Raw genomic sequence first — 23,448 nt, forward strand, 5'->3', positions numbered from 1 at the left:
TAAATAAGAACTTTTTAATAGCATTAACATCAACATCTCAATTACATGCAACAAATGGAAAGTTAAACTGGCCAATTCTGATTATCGAATACTCTATAATGGAAACTATGGAAAACATGTCACTGAAAACAGTATCATATTTCAGGCTTAATGTTTTGAAAGCTGAATGCTTCAAGTTCTGCTTCTGAAATGTACTGTATGTACAAAAATACAAGTAAGTAGGTAAATACAGTATCTTAAGTATCCAGATATGAGAAAAGTGCGCAAAAAAGTTAAATTTAGTTCTAAACTGTGACAGAATGTTCAGACCTTGTTCTTTTCCTTTTGGAAAAAGTAAACAAATAGTAGTGAATTTGAAAAATTAGTGTGCATAGAGGAAGGTGTGTGTGTGAAAATGTGGTATGAAAAGAAAACATGAACATTTTGCCCTTTATTTTAGCTTTAGAAAAAAATCAAAATGCAAGTTTTGCAACGTTCATTGCCTTTAGTTTCAATGGTATATACATTTTAATAACTGAGTAAACATAAAAGCTGTGTTTAATGATTTCTCTTTTCCCCTCCCCCTCAAGGGAATTTGCTGTTCTCCTTCAAAGAAATCTCATAGGTTGATGGAAAATAACTCTTTTTGAACCTAAAAATAGAAAAGCAAATAATACTGTCTTGAATTAAATCAAGCAACCTTGATCAAACAATTAACTCAGCCTCTATTAAATCAATATTTGCTGATGCTAATACTGGAGCTACTTCCAGCAGTTGGAATTACAGCCACTGATTTGGTATCTTTATTACTAGTAATTAGGTTGCTGTCTTTCCCCAGTACTACTTTTCAAAGCTAGTACAGTACTTGGCTGACTTGTAGCAGCTGACCTAGGTGATACCTGTATTACACACTCGATGTGCTGCTGAAGGTTCTTTACAATGCTTGGAGGCCCTCTCTGGTGTTGTGATTCCACAGGCATTTAGGTTGTTCAGGGACACATTGCCACAGCCCAGCTTGGATCAATTTGTTGTAGAACACAGCTTCAAGCTACTTTGGCAAAACACTTTTTTATGATGTGAATGAACATCAGGGAGAATTCCTTCTGTTATAATATCAATGTATTCCACTTAGAATTTTTCTTAAGGCACCACTGCAGTGCTGCTTCTGTGGCAGCTTTAGTTCACAATGGGTTCTTGTCCTCCTGGTACTGTTCTGAACTGTCCATCCTTAGCAGCACTTCTAGTGGAGCACTTAACTGTGACAAATTAGGAATTAATTTGCTCTGATGTGCTAACGTGACCATGAAGCTCTCTACAAGACCTTTATTTATTCTCTTTTCATTTCCATAATACATTCTTTGCTTCCTGGATCTGATTATGTTCTTTTGGCTATTAAGTTCTCCTTAAACAGTCTTATCTAGTACAGGCTGATCAGATGATTGCTCTTGTTAGGCCAAGGACTTTCTTTGGCATGCTTTCAGGATTGCAGTAGCATCTCCATGTACATTTTGGTCTTGGATTAGCTGATCATTATTCTGTCATTCTCCTAATACTGGAGGATGTTTTGATTCAAATTCCAGAATTATGTAATCCAATATATACCTAATGAACAGATGTACAAAATGGAAGATTTAAGAGCAAAGTCACAATAAGAACAAATAATTAAGCTTGATAATGGATTACTATGTAACTATTACTACAGGGCATGAGATTAGACCTTAATCTTCCATTTCAACCTTTTGAAATTTTCTGTGTTCATCATTTGCTGTAGTTGATAGAGCGTGTGAAAAAACTTATTTTGCATCCAAACCTGAGATTACTTTGCGTTCTAGAATCATAGAATGGTTCAGGTTTGAAGGGACTTTAAAGATCATCTAACTCCAACCCCCCTGCCGTAAGCAGGGACACCTCCCTCTGGATCATGTTGGCCGAAGCCCTGTCCAGCCTGGCCTTGAACACCTCAGGGGATGCTTCTCTGGGCAACCAGTTCCAGTGCCTCACTACCAGTACAATGAAGAACTTCTTCATAATGCCTCATCTAAATCTATCCTCTTTTAGTTTAAGACCATTCCCCCTTGTCCTATCATTATCTACCTGAGCTAAGAGTCCTTCTCCATCCTTTTTATAAGACCCCTTTAAGTACTGAAAGGCCGAAATGAGATCTCCCCGGAGCCTTCTTCAGGCTGAACAACCCCATCTCTCTCAGCCTTTCTTCATAGCAGAGGTGCTCCAGCCCTCTGATCATCCTTGTGGCCCTCCTCTGGACTCACTATTAACAAGTCCACATCTTTCTTACGCAGGGGGGCAGACCTGGATGCAGCACTCCAGGTGGGGTCTCATGAGGGCAGAGCAGAGGGGGACAATCACCTCCCTTCACCTGCTAGTCACATCTCTGTTGATGCAGCTCAGGGCACAGTTGGCCTTTTGGGCTGCAAGCGTGAACTGTTGGCTCACGTCAAGCTTTTCATCCTCCAGAACCTCCAAGTCCTTCTCTGCAGGGATTCTCTCAATTAGTTCTTCTCCCATTCTGTGTTCCTGTCTGGGTTTGCCCAACCCTAGGTGCAGCACCTTGCACTTGGCCTTGTTGAACCTCATTAGGTTCACATGGGCCCACTTCTCCAGCCTGTCCAAGTCCCTTTGGATGGCATCTCTTCCTTTGGTATCAGCCTCATCACTCAGCTTGGTGTCATCAAAGTTGGTGAGGTTGCACTTGATCCCACTGTATATGTCATTGATGAAGATATTGAAAAGCAGCAGTCCCAAGGTGGTCCCTAGAGGGAGACCACTTGTTAGCAGCCTCCACCTGGACAGGGAGCTGTTGACCGCTACTCTCTGGGTGGGGCCATCAACCCAATTCCTTATCCACAAACTGGTCCACCCTTCAAATCCATATATTTCCGATTCAGAGGTTAGGATGTCATGTGGGACCATGACAAAAGCCTTAGAGAAGTCCAGGTAAATGACATCAGCTGGTCTTCCCTTATTGACTGATGCAGTTGCTCCATCACAGAAGGACTCCAGTCTGGTCAGGCATGATTTACCCTCGGTGAAGCCATGCTGGCTGTCTCAGATCACCTACTTGTCCTTCTTGTGCCTTAGCATTGCCTCTAACAGGATTCATTCCATGATCTTGCCAGGCACAGAGGTGAGGCTCACCAGTCTGTAGTTCCTCAGGTCCTCCTTTCTACCCTTTTTCCAGTCACTGGGGACTCCACTTCACTGCCCTGATTTTTCAAATATGATGGAGAGGGCCTTGGCAACTACACGGCCAAGTCTCTCAGGACCCTGGGATGCATGTCATCAGGGCCCATAGACTTGTGGTTGTTGTTTCAGGAAGTCCCGAACTTGCTCTTTGCTTACAGTGGGAGGGATTCTGCTCTGCCAGTCCTGCCCAGTGTCAGGGACAGAGAGATGTGGGAAGCCTGATGACTAGTGAAGACTGAGACAAAAAAGTTAAGTACCTCTGCCTTCTCTGCATCTGTCATTACCTGTTCTCCATCTCCATTTGTCAGAGGTGCTACACTCTCTCTGGTCTTTCTTTTGCAGCCAAAGTACTTGTAGAACCCCTTCTTGTTAGTCTTTGCATCCATGGCCATGCTTAGTTTTGTCATTGCCTTGGCTTTCCTGATCCTGCCCCTGCACATCCGGACAGCATTTCTGTATTCTTCCCAGGGCACATGGCCCTGTTTCTACCATCTACATCCATCTGTGCATTTCCTTCTCTTGCGTAAGTTTGACCAGAAGGTCCTTCCTTATTCAGCCATGCCAGTTTCCTACCTTCCCTGCTTGATTTATTGTATATTAGAATACAGAGCTCTTGCTCTCTAAGCAAAATATCCTTAAGGAGTTGCCAGCTGTGACCAGATTCTCTGTCCCTAAGGACCTTGTCCTATGGGATCTCATTCACTAATTCTTTGAACAGCTGGAAGTAGGCTCTTCTGAAGTTCAGGATCCTGACTTTGCTCCTTGCTAGGCCATATCCCTCAAGATTACAAACTCAATCAGGGCGTGGTCACTGCAACCCAGGCTTAAACCTTCTAATGTTGAAATCAAGTAAGTTAGTCTCTTAAGGCTAATGATCTTCAACTGTTATTCTCAAAATTAGGTGTTAAAGACATCAGCTTCTTACACACTTAAGACCTACATGTTTTTAGCTCATCTGTTATGTGTTCAGGGTTTACATTTGCTTAATGACATCAAGCTTCACTGCCAAAGCAAATTTAAGGATTTTTCTTAGTAGTGACGGAAATTTGTTATACGTATTTCTAGCTACATACTGAGTTCTTCTCTATAGACAATATAGGAAGAAGAGAAAAAAAATACATTATTCTTGAATCTATACTCATTAGCAAAAAGCATCCTGATCCGAAATGTGGGTCCATGAGTAAGATTAAAAGGTGGATTCTTTTCCCTTTAAAAAATAGGCTATAAGGAAAATTGCTATAAGATAAATTATCAAACTGTTCCTTTTGTCTGTGCCCAGACCAGTGAGGAAAATACTCTAAGGAACATATGACTTGGAGGCTACTGTGTTATTTGGGAATTTTAATTTTTATTATTTTGTACAAAACCTAGTATATGAAGTATTGCATTTAATGGTATGACACATAGTTGTGATCAGGAAAAAAAAAAAAAAAGAAAACGTTTTGGTATAACAGTTTGTGAACTTGGAAATGCTCTTCCTTTTAATTTACATATGATAACCTTTTTTCAAAGTTACTACTAAGAAGGATGTCACCTTAGTGTCATTTTTCATTTAAAAATGCAGGTGCAATGGTATTTAGTAGTGAGAGAAAGGAAAAGACCACATGCCTGTAATAGAGAATATATAGGTCACTCATGAAACTATGAGAACCTGGATAATAAGAAAGTCTGGCAAATGCTGAGTATTATAACATCGGCTTTGTAGACACCTTAATATTTGTTTCAGCTACTTTGTGAGGACTTTTTTTTGAGATACAGAGATAGCTTTCTTCTCTGTACTACTTCATTAGCAGTCATCCAGGCTTACCAGGCAGCTTCTTGTCTGTTTCTGTTATGTATTTGAAATGAAGTACCAGTGTATAGCTTTTATAGGATATTCAGTACAGATCTTTACAAGAGATACAGAATCTTTGTACATACAGAATCTATACAGAATTCTATACAGAATCTTTAAAACATTTTAATTTAAATAATTTTTATAAGAATGGTTATATTTTGTAGCTAAATTCAGCATTTCCGAGATGCAGTTTCTTACAGTATTTAAGAGCCTTTTTTGTTATATAAAATCATGTATTGTGTTACAGGGATGCAGCTTTCAGGGGTGGGCAGGAGGGTTGTTATCAGTAATGTAACTTTATTATACCATAATACAGTCAGACTGATACAATCATTTTGTTTAATTGCAGATTGGCAAAAGAAAAACTTATGTACGAAAAAGAAGCAAAACAACAAGAAGAAAAGATTGAAAAAATGAAAGCTGAAGCATGTGATGATTATGGAATAAAGAAGCAGGTAAACTATCCCAAAACTTGTAAAATCCTTCTTTGCTTTAATTTAATCATTGTCATCCTTAAACAAAAAAACTCATGTACTTTTTTCAGACTCCTCCAGATTAAAATCCTATCAATTACGAAAGTCACAATATGCATTTGTGAAAAATTCCTGCCCTCCAGAACCCTTAACTATAAGGAGACTTGGGTATAGATTATTTACCACTTGGTACCAAATGGCTATCACTAACAATGAATATCAGGCTATTGTGAACTCCCATTCTCAGAAATACTGTCATCCTGAAAATAAACGTTCTGGATGCATTTAAGTGCAATTGTTACTGTGAAGTGAGAATACACTAGAATTGAAATGTTTCTTCTTTGTATGCTATTATCAGTTTGTTGAAATCACAGACCTCTAAGGGAGAGCAATGGGTATGCGCCTGTCCTAGCAGTTGCTGAGGTTTGTAGTGAAGGCACTAACTAGCAAGGTGCATGCTGTAGTTAGGTGTGCTCAAGGGTGTCATTTACAGTCACTGTTAAAACAGAATGTTGTCTTTGAACAACTTTTTTTTCCTAGGTGTTTTCTCTTAAGTCTTCACTGAAACTATAAATAAAACATACTTTCACTCATAGGCTGGTTTCACTAGTTTGGTGGCCTCATGTTATAAAACCTCCTGTTGTCCTATCTTCATTTTAGAACAGGTGAAACAAAACCCAAATATAAAAATAAATTTAAAAAAAAAAAGGAAAAAGTCCTTTTAAAACAAGGTAAAACATGTAATAAATTCAGATTTCAGTTCATGTGTGCATGTCTGTTCTTGTTTTCACTGTGATATGGGAAAGAAATACAAACATGAAATTTCTGTAAGACGTATTTCTAGAGTTGTAAGACATTGTATTTCTAGAGTTGAGCTGTCTCTGCCTCACCACTGAGACTCCTACAGAAACAGTAATATTCCTGAAGATCTGCTGATGCTAACAAGAACTAGTGAATGCAATTCCCATTTTTAGTGTCTCACATCTGTCAGATTATTTGATTGTACCATGGTATTTCCTCAGTGACATGCAAGAAATCACTGAAGTGAAATCCAGTGGAGTCTGTGAACTTTTGCTGTGAAATGAAATGTTACACACTACTTGAAAGTGTTCTCAGAGACCACTGACAAAAGTCTTCAAAGAGAATGGTCTAAATTCATTCAGCACTGCCTGAATTGAAAAGCAATCCCTGCAATGATATCTGTTCTTATAGTGTGCTCTACATTTGGAAAGTTGTATTTTTAGGTTAGGAAGAACCTGGAGGCTTAAAACCAGTGTACACACTTGTCATAAGGTGAAATCTCTTACACTAAACAAAATTATAAAATATCAGGAGAGCTTGCTCAAAAACATATTTTGGATGGACTTAGTATTTTGAGAAGTTTTTTTAAATAAAAAAAAAAAAAACAAACAACACGGTCAAACATTTAAAGGATCGTTTTTAGTTAATATCGCCCTAATCTTAGTTTATTTAAAAATATGGCTATAGTCTTTGTTTCAGTAATTAAAAGTACCATTTGTGAGATCACAGAATTGTTTTAAGTTAGGAAGGACTTTTGGAAGTCATCTGTTCCAGCCCCCCTACTGAAGCAGGGCCACCTAGAGCACGTTGCCTGGGACCATATCCAGATGCCTTTTGAAAACCTCCGAGGAGGGTTTCCACGACCTCTCTTGGCAACCTGTTCCATCACTCCATCACTCAGAGTAAAGAAGTACTTCCTGATGTTCAGGTGGAACCTCTCGTATTCCAGTTTGTGCCCATTGTCTAGTACTGGGCACCACTGAGAAGAACCAGTCTCAGTCATCTTTGTACCTTCCCTTCATTGGTATACATTGGTAAGATCCCACCTCAGTCTTTTCGCTGGGCTGAACAGCCCCAACTCTCTGACTGTCCTCACAGGAGATGTGATCTGGTTTCTTCATCATCTTCCCGGCCCTTTATCAGACTCTTTTCAGGATGTTCATGTCTCTCTTGTACTAAGTAGCCTAGCATGGGAGGCAGTACTACAGCAGTGTGGCCTCACCAACACTGAGTTGGAAGGATCACCTCCCTAAACTTGCTTTGACAAATGCAGCCTAAGATACCACTAGCTTTCTTTCTGAGTGCTGGCTCATGTTCATCTTGGTGTCTACCAGGACTCACAGGTCCTTTTCTGCAGAGCTTTCCAGCAGGGTGGATGCCAGTATGTACTAGTGCCTGTTCCTTATCAGGCACTGGACTTTGCACCTTTCCTTAGTGAACTTTGAGGTTTCTGCCAGCCTGTTTCTCGAGCCTGTTGAGGTTCCTCTGGATGGTAGCACAACCCCTGTAATGTATCTACTAGTCTTGCACTGTCTGCAAACTTGCTGAGGGTGAGCTGTGCACTATTATCCAGATCATTAACTATGTTAAGCAGGACTGTTCCAGTATTGACCACTGGAATACTTACTCATTACTGGCCTCCAACTAGACTTTGTGCCACTGATTGCTGCCCTCTGGGTCCAGCCATTCAGCCTCACTGTCTGCTCATCCAACCCATATGTCAGCTTCTTTATATGGATGTGGGACACAGAATCTCAGAATTTCTAGGTTGGAAAAGACCTCAAGATCATCGAGTCCAACCTCTGACCTAACACTAACAGTCCTCCACTAAAACAACACCATCAAAGGCCTTACTGAAGTCCAGGTAGAAAATATCCACTGCTCTCCCTTCATCCACCAAGCTGGTCATTTCATCATAGAAGCTGATCAGGTTGGCAAAGCGTGACTTCACCATGGTGAATCCATGCAGACCACTCTGAAGATTTTCTTGTCATTTAATGGGAAAGGATAGGAATTAATTCAATCATTTGAGATTATGAAAATAATTTTAACTATTATTTTAGCTGAGGTATCAGTTAATAGGTAAGTATATACAGATACGTGTCAATCCATAGTTGAAGGAGGAAGGCTTAAAAAGCTTAAAACCATTACTTTCCTCTTAATGAACCATTAATCTCATTTAACTTTCCAGTTAGAACCCTGCAATAGAATATGGGTTACCAGTACAGAAGTGACTAAGGAAGATTTTACTTTAAAAAGAATAATCACATTCCTACATCATAGTCAGACTTCAGTGCGTGTCTGGTCTGCAAGAAGGCATCAGTCCCTCTGTAGAACAATAGTTAGGGTTTGACTTAGTGTTTTTCTTCTAACTCATTAGGTAGTGTGGCAACTTGTGGTTCCTGCAAACTCAAGTGATCTCTAGCAGAGACAGTGACCAAACTGGGTTGTTGACAGTTGCTGGGTGCTAGCCTTCACCTGCAGAAGGACTAATTTAATGAAGAGCAGGTTCAGTACCTGAGAAACAAAAAGGAGAGTTCACTCTCCATGCTAGTATGCTCTGACCAAGAATATAATTCAAAGACTTAGTATAGTACCGTTGTTCCTGGCGCACATTGTATTTATACTACTTGCTGTATTTCAGCTCATGTACTAAGAAAGAACTATGTGTGGTAGAATGTGTATCCCAGGGAAAGAATCTCTAGTATAATAGGGCAAGGAAGCTCTTTCTTTCCTATTACTTACAGCTTATTTAAATATATAAGTAAAAAAACAACTCTGCAGTACCTACTTTTATAGATAAAAAGACAGATGAGAAGTATAGAAATAGGGGAAAACTTATAACAATTTATTTTGGCTAAATTGTCAGATAAAAAAGAAGTCGTAATAAACGAAGAGCAGTATGAAGGGGAAAATATATGAGGAAAGAGAAATTCTAAGTATCTTTGTAAGATACTAAACTGAAAATAGGCTTATTAAAAACTGAACTCAAGTAATTTATACAAAAATTTGGAATAAAAAAGTTTATACACTTCTGAAGCATTCTACTAAATTCAAATTCTGAATTTAGTTTCTGTAAAGAGTCATTAAGAGCCCTGATTGCAGAAAGCAATGCAACTGTACTTCTGTGTTTTGTTTTCTTTTTCTTGTAACAAAGCCTGAGTTTCTACACAGTTGTAATGGTTTTCCATATATGAAGTCTTCACAGAGGGTTTCATGATCTTTATCTTCTTTATCTATAATAGAAGCTTCACACTGCAGTCAATTATGAGAGTAGACTAATGTTAGGGACCAGTAGTTTTCTGTATTTCTGTGGCTGTTGATTTGTACTGGGTACAGATTACATCCTTTCCCATCTAATGCTTTTATCTCAAGGCTTATGAATGTGCAAAAAAATGGGGTATCTACTCTGTTTCCTCTCAATGGGATTGTCGATCTACTTCAGAGTTTTTGTTAACTGTAAGAGTTTTTATTGATAACAAATTACCTTTTTTATTAATAGTTATCTTACAGTTCCAAGTTACTTCTAATATAATGTCATTTCCAGATGAATTAAAACTCTAATGGACTTAACATAGAATTTAATATCTGCATGACAGAGTATGTACAGTTTTGCTAGTATAGTTTTTTACACGTATTAATGAAAACAGCAATATTTTTCTTGCTTTGTTGAGATGGAGGCAGACTATTTCCTGAAACAGCTAACAAAAATGCTTACCACAAAGAAGGCTAATATCCGGGGCTGCATTAAGCAAAGCATTGCCAGCAGGTTGAGAGAGGTGATCCCTTCCCCCCCCACCTCAGCATCGATGAGGTCGCACCTGTGTGGTACTGTCTGCAGTTCTGGGCTCCTCAGTACAAGAGAGATATGGACATCCTGGAGAGAGTCCAACAAGGGGACATGAAAATAATGAGGGAACCAGAGCCTCTCTCCTATGAAAAGAGGCTGTGAGAATAGTTGAAGGGAGACTGCAATGAAGATGGAGCCAGGCTGTTTTCACTTGTGCTCAGTGCCAGGACAAGAGGCAGTGGCCTCAGACTGGAACACGGGAGGTTTTCCCTGAACACCAGGCAGCACTTCTGTGCTGTGCATGTGATGGAGCACTGGCACAGGCTGCCCAGAGAGGTTGTAGAATCTCCCTCCTTTGGAATACTTAGAAGCAACCTAGGTGTGGTCCTGGGCCTTGAGCAGGTGATTAGACAAATTGACCTCGGGTAGTCCCTCCCACCTTAAATCATCTGTTGTTAAGATTATCTGTTTTCAGTTGCGCAACAGTCAAAGTGCATGTGATTGTGAGACAGTATGTAAAAGGATGAACACACACACATGTACTCATGTTCATTTAATTCATATATAAATATATGACTCATTCACATTGCTGATTTTTCTTAGCCTTTTATGTTTAGAACACCTTTCCTGTCATATTAAACATTGTCACCATACCCTGTGGCATAGTAGCTTATTGGAGTTTCTTCTAAGATCAAGGAATAATAGATAACCCCATAAGGTCTTTCCTGTTGTTTGAAAACAACTTGTGGATCAGCACATGACAAAATCTCTTATTTAGTTGTGGGTCACCTGAAAAGAAAAACAGAATCTGGTTTCACCTTCTTGAAGCCAATAAAATTTGTCCCCATTATATTGTACAGGTCAGTCAGGCTCAGCAAAATTGCTTCCTGTTGCAGAGTACTTGGTATTGACGCTCATAAGCAGTTACTTTTATTGCTGTTCTTAAAGTTAACAAAAATCTGATGTTCTAATATGAGTGCTTGGCGATTCAAAAAGTCAACAATCTTTCTCATCTAAGCAGTTCTGATCTGCCTAGGTAAGTTGAAATAGTGCCTTTGAACTTTTATTATGGGGCCTCTTAAATCATAGAATCATAGAGTGGTTTGGGTTGGAAGCGACCTTGAAGATTGTCTTGTTCCAACCCCCCTGCCATGGGCAGGGACACTTCCCACCAGCCCAGGTTACCCAAAGCCCCATCCAGCCTGGCCTTGAACGCTTAGAAGGATGGGGCATCCACAGCTTCTCCAAGCAGCCTGTGCCAGTGCCTCATCGCCCTCTGAGTGAAGAATTTCTTCCTAGCCTCTAATCTAAGTCTCCCCTATTTTAGTTTAAAACCATTTCCCCATGTCTTATCGTTATTTGCCTGAGCAAAAAGTTGCATCTCCATCTTCTCATCTTAAAGACATCTTTAAGTACTGAAAACCTGCAGTGAGGAAGCCTTCTCTTCCATAGCCTGAACAGCCCCAGCTCTCTCAGTCTTTCTTCGTAGCAGAGGTGCTCCAGCACTCTGATCATTTTCATGGCCCTCCCCCGGACCTGTTGTAAGATCCCTGCATCTTTATTGTGCTTGGGGGCCCCAGACCTGGTGTGGTGGTTGAGCCCTTCTCTGCAGGGCTGCTCTCAGTGAGTTCTTCTGTTGGTCTGTGCTCATGTCTGGGATTGCCCCAGCCCATGTGCAGCACCTTGCACTTGGCCTTGTTGAACTTTATGCAGTGGGCACCTCATGGGCCCACTTCTTAAGTTTGTTCAGGTCCCTTTGGATGGCATCTCTTCCTTCTTTGGTATCAGCCTCACCACTCAGCTTAATGTCATCTGTAAACTTGCTGAGGGTGCACTCAGTCACGTTGTCTATGTCATTGATAAATCAAAGTTGCTTATGTCTAAAGCCTCAGCTTATGTGTAAAGCATCCTCAGCTGTTTTCCGTAGAGTTGTGTTTGGCCTTTGTGCTTATTGTGAATAGGTAAAATAGTTGTCTTTTTACTTGTCATGGTGCCCTTCCACTTAATCAACTGCTCTCTGTGTTCGTATTTATTTGGCTTTTCTGTCTGTGGTCCTATTTTATCTGTTATTGCAATCTGGATTGTACGGAAAACGGTTTGAAGGCCATTGATAGTATATTAGGCACACCAGTTCTTTGACATCTGATCCAATTTATGAAAAATCCACGTTGTGTTTAGTAAATAGGCTACATAAACCTCAACAGTTAGAGAGCTCCATCACATCTGAGCAGGCTCCTTTCCGTTGCAAGATGCCAAACATCTGTTCCCTTAGTAGAAATATGTTCAGTCCTGAAAGGCAACTGACTAGAAATGTGGCTGTTTGAAGAGATTTAACTGGCTTCTTAAATACACTTAAAAGAATGGGGACATCATCCTCTCTGTAGTTGCCATAACTCTTCTGGTCCTATGTGCACTTATTGACAACAAATTGAATTTGCTATCTGTATGGTTTTGTGCTTTATTGCTTTGTCTTAACACTTCATTTAACTGCACTTCAGTTACTCCAGTTTTTTAATACTTCTATTTGGCATTGTAATTCACAGAAACCTTGAAGATGTTTATGGTTCTTTGCAAAGTTAGATCAGTTTCATATAATAACTTCTTCTGTGACCTGCTTATAATTTAAACTCCTTAGAGTTCAGTCAGATTGTTTCTAGAGTGTGCTGAGGAGAGAGGGTTGTTCGTTAATTTTCAAAACAGTATGAGAGTAGACACTTTTTTAAATTCCAGCCCTAAAACATATCAATTATTTGAGCTTTAGACTGTGCTTTATTATATACATTTGCAACAGTAAAATGTCTATCTGGAATAATCAGTATTGCTTGAAAAAAGTGCGTGTGTTTTTTGTCTTTTTTTTTTTGTGTGTGTGCAGAAGTTATTAAAATTTGCTTAGGTCATTCAGTAATTAACTTTAATCTTGGTTCCATAAAATCCCTGTTCCATTCTCCAACCATTTGTACCTACAGAAGGTAGTTCCAGGATTTATCTTTCATCTGTTTCATATTGTTGCATAACTGCTGGCAAATATAAATAAAACCCAGTCACCCCTTTTGGATCTCATTCATATTCTGTTTTGAACTGAGGGATTTTGGTAGTTTTGTTCGTTTCTTACAGTAGCCAGGACTGGAGCTTGCAGGTCCTAGATTTGTGTCTTCTCTTCCCAGATCGCTTATGGAGTGGCATATATAAAATAAATGACTAGTTTCCACATCATCCACCAGCTTTAAAATACACAACTAGTTAGCAGTACCATCCGAAGGATATCATCAATGGATATTCTCACTCCTATAGATATTCTTTATAGAAACAAGTTGTAGTACATAAAGCAGAAGGCATCATCTCATGCATTTTGACACACCTCATTCTCTGGAATTTACAAGCCTTTATGTATTTGATTGCTACTGAAAGTGTAATATGCGGAGTGACTAATCATGTTTTTAACACAGTCCAATACTGAGTGCTTAAAAGAAAAATGGTAATGTTGATGAGAATTGTAACTTGAAGGTGCTTAACTTTATTTTAACACATCACCTATATTGCTTTATTAAAGTATATGAATTTTGCCCTAGATTCTCTGAAAATAAGCTAGAAACAAAGTTTTTAAACTCATTCTCTTAATAATGTCTTAAACAGAAAACATAAACATAAGACATCTAAGTACATGAAATAATGTTTTACAACAAGCCTTCCTACAAAACATTCTTAGCCGTAGTTTTTCTTCCATTTTGTGATGATGGTGTTCCCTTTGGTTCCCTTCAGTATGGCAGCTTTAATACTGAAAGTAAAATGAAACACAGGAATGACAGAATGTGGTGAGCCATTTAAAGTGAATACCTTCTGTTGCAGGTTATCGTGAATGCAGAAATGGCTTTGTACTTAAATATCTAACTGATTTTCATCTCTAAATAGATTTAACTTTACTGAACAACTCTGCATACCTTTTCTTCTCAGTGGTTGGATTTCAGATCCAGAAATGTTCCATGAAATAAATGTTCCCTTATATAAATCTGAAGTTGTTTTCTGTAGGAGGAGGCAGGATGTTCAGATTCAGTGGGGTGCCAGTTTAGTAATTTTGTTCAAAGTGCATGGTGAGAATAATCTTTCTCCTAAAATGAAGCACAAGGATAAGTAATAACTTTTTATGCATGATAAGCATCAAAAATATGAGCCTGCTGGTCTTTGCTTTTCATTTTTCTTTACCTTTGTCTTTCAGTCAGAGCCTCCTGCAGTGTGCACACAATGTGATCAATAACTCAATAACTTTTTTCATGCAGTAATTATCTCTATGTGGTATTATCTGAACACTGTTTTTCTTTATTACCCAAAAGATGCAGGAGATATTTATATAACCAGCTGATCCCATTTTGGATGAAGCTGCTTTGTGACAGCAGGAGAAAGTTTGTTTTAAATAGCCTTTTTTAACGAATGTTGTATGGAAAGCTTACCAGGCTGTACTTTTGTAAGGGAAAAAATATTGTAAATACTGTTTTCTACTTAATAGTTTATAATTAATTAAGCACAAAGTAATGGAAATGTCCTGTAAATTAACAGAGTTTTAAGCAATTATGCTAAGTGAATGTCTTTTACTAAAATAGGTGAAATTTCAGAAAAAAGGTACAATTCTTCTGAAGTTCCTAGATGATGACCAGACTACTGATTTCTCATAGTAAAGACTTGTCTTAAAAAACAACATTTCTCTGTGGAATACATTTTCATTTCATTGGCTTCCAATTTTCACAGGTCGAGATCTTACAAGAGTCACGAATGATGATTCCAGACTGTCAGCGCAGATTAGAAATTGCACATGCAGATCTTACCCAACTACTAGTAAGTATAACATCAAAAACTACTTACCGTGAAATGCTGATGTGCTTTGATGAACATGGATAAACATACTAGTCTGCAGTGCAATTGCAGCAGAATAGAGCTGGACTGAAAAATACCTTTTGTGGGACCTAAGGCTGGCATCCTGTAACAGATCCCAGTACTCCATCTCAGATAACCATCTACGCAGACTTAGTCTTCAGCCTGTGAAAATTCTATGTGTGCATATTTAATATACTAGAGACAGTCTTTGATGGAATGTATACCAACATTTACTTTAATACTGCTACAGATGACTCAGTTCCTTTGCTACTTACATGATTAGAAAAAATAGTTCACCCACATTAGGTGGTCTTCCTAGTTTTATACAGATGTATACAATATACTGGTAGTGAACTGAACTATTCAAAATCTTTTGCCTACTACTATTATTATGCTGTGGACAAGAAACAAGACAGCAGAGTCATTGCTGAGTACTGCCTCTGTACTATTTATTATTGAGGTGAGCAGCTAGGATGCATTTTTAGGATATGAATACCTGCAGGAATAAACAATATCTTGTACAAATAGATTTACTAAAAATATACTAGGTTTGGCTATTACTATGTTTATTTTAGAAGCTGACTTTTCCCCAAGAATTCTACTACAAAGGTAAATGCTACTGTGAGGCTATAAAATATATACTGTAAATTAAGCTTCAAACACATTTGATGGCTAAAATGCATATCCCTTCTCAGGGGAAAACATAAGGCATCTTGTCCTTTGGTGGTATGCCTCTACTTGTTTCCAAAATAAATGCTCAGAATGTGGCAAGATTTAGGATCCTTCTGCCATTCAGCAAGTTCAGACAGTTAGCTCATTGGCATGCAGAAGTGATGCTGTTGATCTGTACAGCATGCTATTCAAATACAAAATAAGAAATGTGGGGAGTTACTATTGTTGTTAAGAATTTGGAAGTCTTTAAAGGTTGCTTTATTTTCTTAGATGACCGTCAATGTTTTTATTAAAATTAACTGTTTAGTTACATATTTTTTAACTGTCAGACTCTTTAAGCTTTTTTTTAATGGTACTTTTGTTCTGAGTTCCCTTGTACTTACTGTGTCCTTGTTTTTAAATACTTTATTTTATTCAGAGAATAAAATATTCAGAATTATTAATAATTCATAAAAATATTCAGAATATTCAAAAAATAAAGTTATGCACAAGTCAAATCCACTTACACATGACAGATACTATAACAGACCTTAAATAGGACAAAAGAAATTACCTGTGTTTTGAGTCATGTAAAACTAGTGTTTACAATAAGGATATACCCTACATTTCATAATTTACTCCTCAATCACGTTCCAATATCAGTTATTTTTGAAGTACTCAAAAGTTTTGTTTTTAATTCCAGGAAAATGAAAAAGAATTGGAAGAAGCTGAAGAGTATAAAGAAGCACGTTCCATACTAGAGTCGGTGAAGCTGGAAGCTTAGAAGTTTTTCAGTACTCTTTATATGCATTAGCACTGGGTCCATTCCACACCTTTGTTTTACTACAGCTCTATTACTACTGCTGACTTGCTAAGGTTCCCTTTATGCAAACTGGCCTTTCTCTTACTGCAAGATGCATCAAATAAAGGATGTTCTGAAACATCTGTGTGTTCCAAATTCAGGCAAAATAGAAACATCACCAGTTCACCTCAACTACAAAAAGAATTTAAAAAAATAAAAAAAAATCTATTTAATATAAGCTTAAGCTAAGAAATAAAGCACAGTTCAAGTGTTTAGCTATGTAAGGAATGTGAGGTGCTAATAAATACTTTAGAAGCACCTTGTAATTGAAATAATTTCAAGCCATTATAGCATAAAATCTGTACTGAAAGAGGAGATGAACTAAATGACACTTCAAAGTCACCCATTTTTTTCTGTGATGCAGTTAATCTGTAATTTTATCAAGTATTACTCCTTGTTTATCTTTGAGCCTAAGATGGAATTAAGAGCTGATTCCAGACCTTTCTCAATTTGTCTGAGGTTGATTTGTAGAGCCCAATTCACACAATTTCCATTGATCAAATTAAGTTACTTTTTTCAATAAAAATAATTTTGTAGCTCTTTAGTATGTTGTCAGTTGGATCTGCTCGTAGGAGTGCTGGAGTGAACTCTTCCTGAAATCATAGCTGTTCACCTTGGTCAATGTGACTTTTTTGTACAAAGTTCAAACCCCAGAAGCTGAAAGGAAGCACATGGTAAGGGAATTATTATGCTTGATCTACATGGAAGATCATTAAAACACTCTGTACAAAAGCTGTGTTCTTTCAGAATGCCTTCTATAAACAGCAAAGAGAAAGCTCTGCTGATGAACAAAAAAGTTTTTTTTATATTAGTTTTTCGAGTTTTAAAGTTTTTTGGCTTGTTCCTTAAGGGCAACACAAAGCAAAGTATACCTTTTGTGTGGTGCTCTATTGAATGCTCTTTATAGATTTTTTTCGTTGTTGTTAGTTTGCCCAAGTTTGTGTAAACTGCAGTTTCATCTACATCTATTTGGCACAATGAAAGTAATGTGTACTTCTCAGTTACTCCTAAGCACTTCTTTGACAGATTGTCAGCCCTGCAAGATTTGAGTGGCTGCAGAATGACCTACTTTTGAATTAGGAGATGCCAGATCCCAGTCTTAGGCAGATTGTATGCCAGATCTGAGACAGTTTTAAGAGCATTTGTGACAACACTATGGTCTCATAGAGTATATGCACACCTTTTTCTCATAGGTATGTAGTTGCAAAATGACCTTGCCCTGTTCACAGCACAAGTGAACTGCTACTGAAGAGAACATCTGTCTTGCCATATGCATTTCAGTCATCTTCTTCTATGGACCTTCACCAGGAATGGCAAGGTGGAGCTGACAAAGCAGATTGCATCCCTTGCTGACCAGCTGCAGTCAGTGCAACTAGCTAAGCTTGCAGGCCATTGAGTGGAATCTGGTAAATAAACACTGAGCTGATAAGGAGCTTGTGGGGTAGGTGGAACGTCAAGACTGCTGGGTAAGGCAGAACTTCAAATAAAGATTACTCTTCTTCAGAAGAAATAATACTCCTGAAAAAACATACCCACAGAAAAATGGCTTAAGTTGGCATTAAGGATACGTGGTAGTTAATAGGTAGCTAAGTGTAAACCAGACTCCAGGGAAAAGTTCCTTGGTGCAGTAGTTTCTAGAATAGAATGTTTTCTTGTGTCTGCAGTTGTCACAACCTGAGCCATGTTTGTCTCACTTTTTTGTCCAAGCTATTTTTCTAGCTTCATCGTGAACCAAGATGACAATCTCCCCATCCCTTTCATCTTCCCCTCCTACTAAATTCTCCAAAAGACTGAGCGTACTCTGTTGTACAGAAAACAGCCTGCTTCTCTGGTGAAAATCAAAATATGATCATACATTAAATGAATTGCTTTCTTCTTGTCTCCAGTTGCCCCTGGAAGTATGTAACTTCTGGGAGGACTGCAGCACAAGACCTGTAAAAAAAACTATACCAAAAAACCGTGACAAGGTAACAATAACATAGGGCTGGCCCTTGAAGTGGAATTGGCAACTCCATGCAGGTTACTCATGCTAGCAGAGCAAGTTGGTCTAGTAATACATTATGACAGACTGAATTCTTCCAGCAGTGTTCTGAGTGGCAAGATGCAGATTACTCATACAGAAGATTATTTTTGTTGACAAAATATTTATCATCTAGACTAGATCCAAGTTCCGCAGCAAAGTATAATAAAGAAAATTAAGGCTAAGCAGTAGTATCATTATTACCCTCTCAGATCCCAAATTCAAAGAGCAGTAGCTATCTACGCTTTTTGGAGATACATAGTCTGCATTAACTAGTACAAGAGTGCATCCACCAAAGAAGGAAACTTCCCTGGGCAGTATTTGAGGCCTATGTCCGTTTTGAATCCTGTCCCGAGCTTTACTGATGCCTTTCAAAGTTTACCTAAAATTGTCACAAGCTGTATTTACGCTTACATACAACTGATCTTGATCTTTTGACACTCAAGGTTTCATGCCACACTCTTACCATAATTACAGTTTTTTATGTCCTGGACAGAGGTCCTTTCCTTTACTTTTACCTTCCTGATAGAGTATAGTTAAGAAGTTTCTCAATTATTTATCAGTTGAAAAAAACATTTGTTTTACTGAGAGGCTCAGCAGAAGAGGAGTCCATGTTATACCCTAGCTGAAGAAACAGAAATCGTAAGAAAAGCATAGGCAAAAAATAACAATTGGGAAGTTACCAGCATAAGACGAGTGCCCATTGCTCTGACCATATGCTTGTCAGCTAAAACCTGTTTTTCAGTTTACCATGCACAGTTAAGATTCTTGTCCTCTGACTCAGAAGACATGCAGCATCTAAAGTACTACAGCAATCTACACAAGAGGCAGAACTAACTTAGCACCTTCACCTGGAAACCATTATTTCTCAAGTCCTCAGTTATATTCTGCATTCAAAGCAAAGTAGTTTCAAAACTGTTGGTCATCTAATTTAAACTCATTCCTTCACTTGAAAAATTTCCACAACGCTCAGGTAATTTCTTGTAACCGGCTAATTCACAGGTTGGTTGCTTTAGTTAGTTACCAAAAAAAATAATATTTTAATACACAGCACTTTCTTCTGCAGCAATAATTTCACAATAATTCCTTAAAGGTAAGTTTCTTATACTCAAAAAAGTAACTCATGATTCTAAAATAATGCTTCTAAATAATGGCCTCTACTATGACACGTTTCAAAATAAAGTCCCTCAAAATAATCTGCGTTGAAAAGTAAACCTTGCCATTTATTAGCACCAAGTTTTGGGTTGTTGCTTTACAATGTTTATGTTCTGGGAGCAAGATACGAGGAAACAATTTTCTTTGGAAAACTACATCTAGTTGAATACTTCAGAAAGGGATTCAAGGAAACCCCACATTTCATCATGAATTGTAGGAAGCGCACAGTTAAGCCACATCCCATCTGCCACCCCTATTCTTCTGTCTCTGATTCCAGTAACTAAGCTGCAGCTCTGTCTGTCTGGGATTTGCAACCTTGAACCTCTGCTCAGAGTCTAATGTCTAAATAAGTTATTTCTCTCAAAACACAAACGAAAGAAACGGCTGCTACTGCACCTTTTTATTTTCATTAGCAACTCCTACTACTTTAATATATGGAAATCTGTTCTTGTAACTGACCCCACTTTCCTAGAGACCAACCAACTAGAGAGCAGGAAAACAGAGTCTGGTCCAAAAGCACTTGCAGAGAGAGCATCCCTACGTATGGGCCATTTCTGGCTTGTTGGTATAAAAGGGATGAGACAGAACAAAGTATTTTTTTCCCATCCAAATATTGTTCACTGCCTTGAATTAGCTGAATTTGACTATGGTCACACAGCGTATTAGAAGCCTTGCTAAAAGCCTTGAGGTAGGAAAATGGGATCGATTAACTGCAGAGCGCCAAGCCAATTAGCACAGTGCCATTGAATCCAAGGGCAGCCATTTCATAAATCTCTAATGTTCATGGATCTACAGAATATTATGTACCCCATGCTACAAACACTTCCAAGATGCTCTGTCAGAGTTTGACTTCCAGGCAAACAAAAAGTTTGGACTTTGAGAATGGCACTCACAAACTGCAATAAACTACGCAAGAAGTTTCTAGCCAGCAGGAAACATCAACATTAGAAGCAGGTAACAAAATGCTTTACCTGCCACCCAGAAGATCAGTTTTCAAATCCTTCCTGCTTAACCTAAGGTGCAGGTTTGAATCCAGATCTGCCAGTTAAGAAGTAAATAAAAACTACTGAGTTGCTCTGCTTTCTTACTTTGGGCAATCCATCTCCCACATCTCCCATACCTCTGGTGAAAACCATCAACTGAGCTGCCATCAGTTTCCCACACTCCTCTAACACTGACTGAGCTGTCTTTAAAAGCAGGGACTGAGAGCTGTGCCACGGAATACCTAGCAGCCATTGTTCAAAACATGCTCCTAAAGAGGAGTTTAAATAAATAAATAAATAAATAAATAAGGCATTCAAGTTTGTGGTCTAAAACAAGCAGAGGAGTTCAGATCTAGAAAAATATAAAATAAAAAATGCTTGACTACTGGACTATACCTACATAGACTGGGGTCCTCATAATTCCCAGGTGAGTAGCACAGCTCCCTTGACCAAGTCATTTTCAAGAGTTTACTACTAAAATTGACCATCCCAAAAGATTCAGTTCTGTTCAAGTGGTCTGCATGACAAAAGAGGCAAAAGAGAAAGTGTACGTGTTTAATATGTGGGTGATATAAGGCAGTTGAGTATCTTGAAAGAGAAGATGAGAAATCAAGCTATTTAGCAAACTGGAGAAAGTTTAGAAAAACATGCATTTCAGTATGAACATATTTCAATAAGGAAAAATGCAAAATAATACATGACAGCAGGAATTATCTGCTGCATAAACACAGGGAAAGGTAAAAGCTTTTCAACATTTCTGGAAGAGATGCAGAGGTTTTAGTGAATTATACTAGATGCGTTAGCCTAGCACACATGACAAGGGTAACAGCCCTTACACTCTCCGTATCACTAAGGCTTCATCTAGAAGCATTATTAGAGTTAGAAGCCATAGCTAGAAGCTACAATTAAAGGCATGAACAAATAGGAAAGACTTTGTGTAAAAACAGTGAAAAAGGCCAAAATGCGGTATGTCTGGATAGAACAAATTCAGGTGTTTTAACCTGGACAATACTGAGGGTGGTAATGGCAATAGTCTCCAAGCATATGGAAGACAGTGGAGGAAAGGAATGAACTTTTGCTTGGCAGACACAGCAAAATCTGATGGGCTTCAGTTGCAGCACAAAAAAAAAAAAAAAAAAAAAAAAAAAAGCATAGTTCCCCACACCTCAGAAGATGTCTAACTTTGAGACAGAAACAGCTCTTGGCACAGGCTGCCTAGGGAGGCTGCCAGAGGTGCATCCCTAGAGGTCGGACACTGGACCAGGCAGTTCTGTCGCACATCCATCATGGAATTCTACAGAACTTTAATGTAGCAGCAATTTAGGATTTATTTTATGCTTTTGTGGTAAATCACAAGATTAGAATTGTATGATTCTTAACAGCATTTAATCATCAACCAGGTTCAACAGAATGATTTCAAGAGAATTTGCTACAATAGAAGCAGTGACTTTAGTTAAAGGTTTGAGAATGGCAAGGTTCACCCAAGACTTACTGCAGGGCCCTGGGGGGGAGGTTCTAAATACAGTCATGCGCTTCCAAGGTGAATTACTCACCCCACTCCCTCACCCATGCTTGTCCACAGACGAGCTTGTTGCTCAGGGAGCTAGCCCCATGATCTGCTCCCCTCATGGGTACCCTGAGAGTTGTCCGAGCTTGGGGGGAGATTGGGAGCACAGCCTATTGCGGTCCCTGGAGAGCTCAAGGGGCTCTTTGCTTAGAAGAACTACTGACAGGACTGTGAGACAATTGACTTTTCAATTGACTGTACCTTTTCATCCTGGCTATGGTTCAGATAAAGGAATTTTGGTATTTTCTACCAACCCTGCCATCCTGATACATTGCAGATTGTACAGCTCTGGTACTGCAGGGTCTGAGACACAATCAGGGAGTGCCTGTTTGTACTCACCTGGTAATGCCTGCTGCCCACGGACAACAGAGGACTGATGTAACATCAGTCAGTCTTGAACCATAGCTGAGCTGGGGAACGAAATTTATCACTACAGAGATCAAGGGTTAGAGCCTGCTGCGATCCTTGGAGAGCTCAAACAGGCTTTGCTTCAGCCATTTTATTTATGAGATAAAATGGCTGGCTCATAGTCAAACTGTGACTCCTTACCATGTTCCTGAGCTCCAGCGTGAAAGGAATGGTCACACTGAGGCCTACAGCGGCTTGTAACCACGAGCAGGACTTATACCACGTGTAGGAATAAACCATACTTGCCTCAACATCACGCAGGTACAGCTGATCTGGCCTCATATATACACATTACAGAAAGACACCTAAAAGTAGATGGAACAACCATCTTTTCCTTGGCAGAACTCATGCCTAAAGCTCACCCAACCACGTGGAAATTAAAAAAAAAAAAAAAGGCAAGATTCATGACACAGCTGAAGTGAACTACTCTGAATATCATCCCTCCACAGCAGCGATGAAGAAGTGATCCCCAGAGCCCCCTCAAAGAAGGGGGCTTCAGTGGCATGTATCAAACCTTTCAGGTCTTGCACTGCACATTAAAATGCAGTGGACTGAAAGAAGTAGATTATGATCCAGATAAAGCCATTTTGTCTGGCTTCCTACTTGTTCTTACTCCCATTTCTGAACACCTGCTGTTAATGCAATGCCTAAAGTACCTCAAATTTCTGACTAGACAATGGTGTTTATTTGGTGCACAAGTGACTCATTCAGGCAAAGAGAGGTCCGAGGTTTGGCCTGAAGCTGAGAACTGACAGATGGAGGTTGCATGACACCAGAGGTGAACTGGGGCCTGCTGGAAGCAACTGGGAGGGAAGCAGCAACTACTGAGCTGTAGTAAAGACTCAGAAGAGG

At 38.9% G+C, this 23,448-nt stretch overlaps 1 protein-coding gene across 1 annotated transcript in view; it reads left to right on the top strand.

Moving 5' to 3' along the window:
• Nucleotides 1–16,542, top strand: part of TBCA (tubulin folding cofactor A) — a 35,249-nt gene extending 18,707 nt beyond the window's left edge. Inside the window, exons 2-4 of the mRNA XM_082783711.1 lie at nucleotides 5,370–5,475; nucleotides 14,825–14,911; nucleotides 16,305–16,542. Coding sequence (XP_082639837.1) covers nucleotides 5,370–5,475; nucleotides 14,825–14,911; nucleotides 16,305–16,385 — 274 coding nt within the window. The 3' untranslated portion in view covers nucleotides 16,386–16,542. The remainder of the gene's footprint in view (nucleotides 1–5,369; nucleotides 5,476–14,824; nucleotides 14,912–16,304) is intronic.
• Nucleotides 16,543–23,448: the final 6,906 nt, after the last annotated feature.

The sequence above is a fragment of the Aythya marila genome (assembly GCF_965140915.1).
Source record: "Aythya marila genome assembly, chromosome: Z".
In the NCBI taxonomy this organism is placed as follows: Eukaryota; Metazoa; Chordata; class Aves; order Anseriformes; family Anatidae; genus Aythya; species Aythya marila.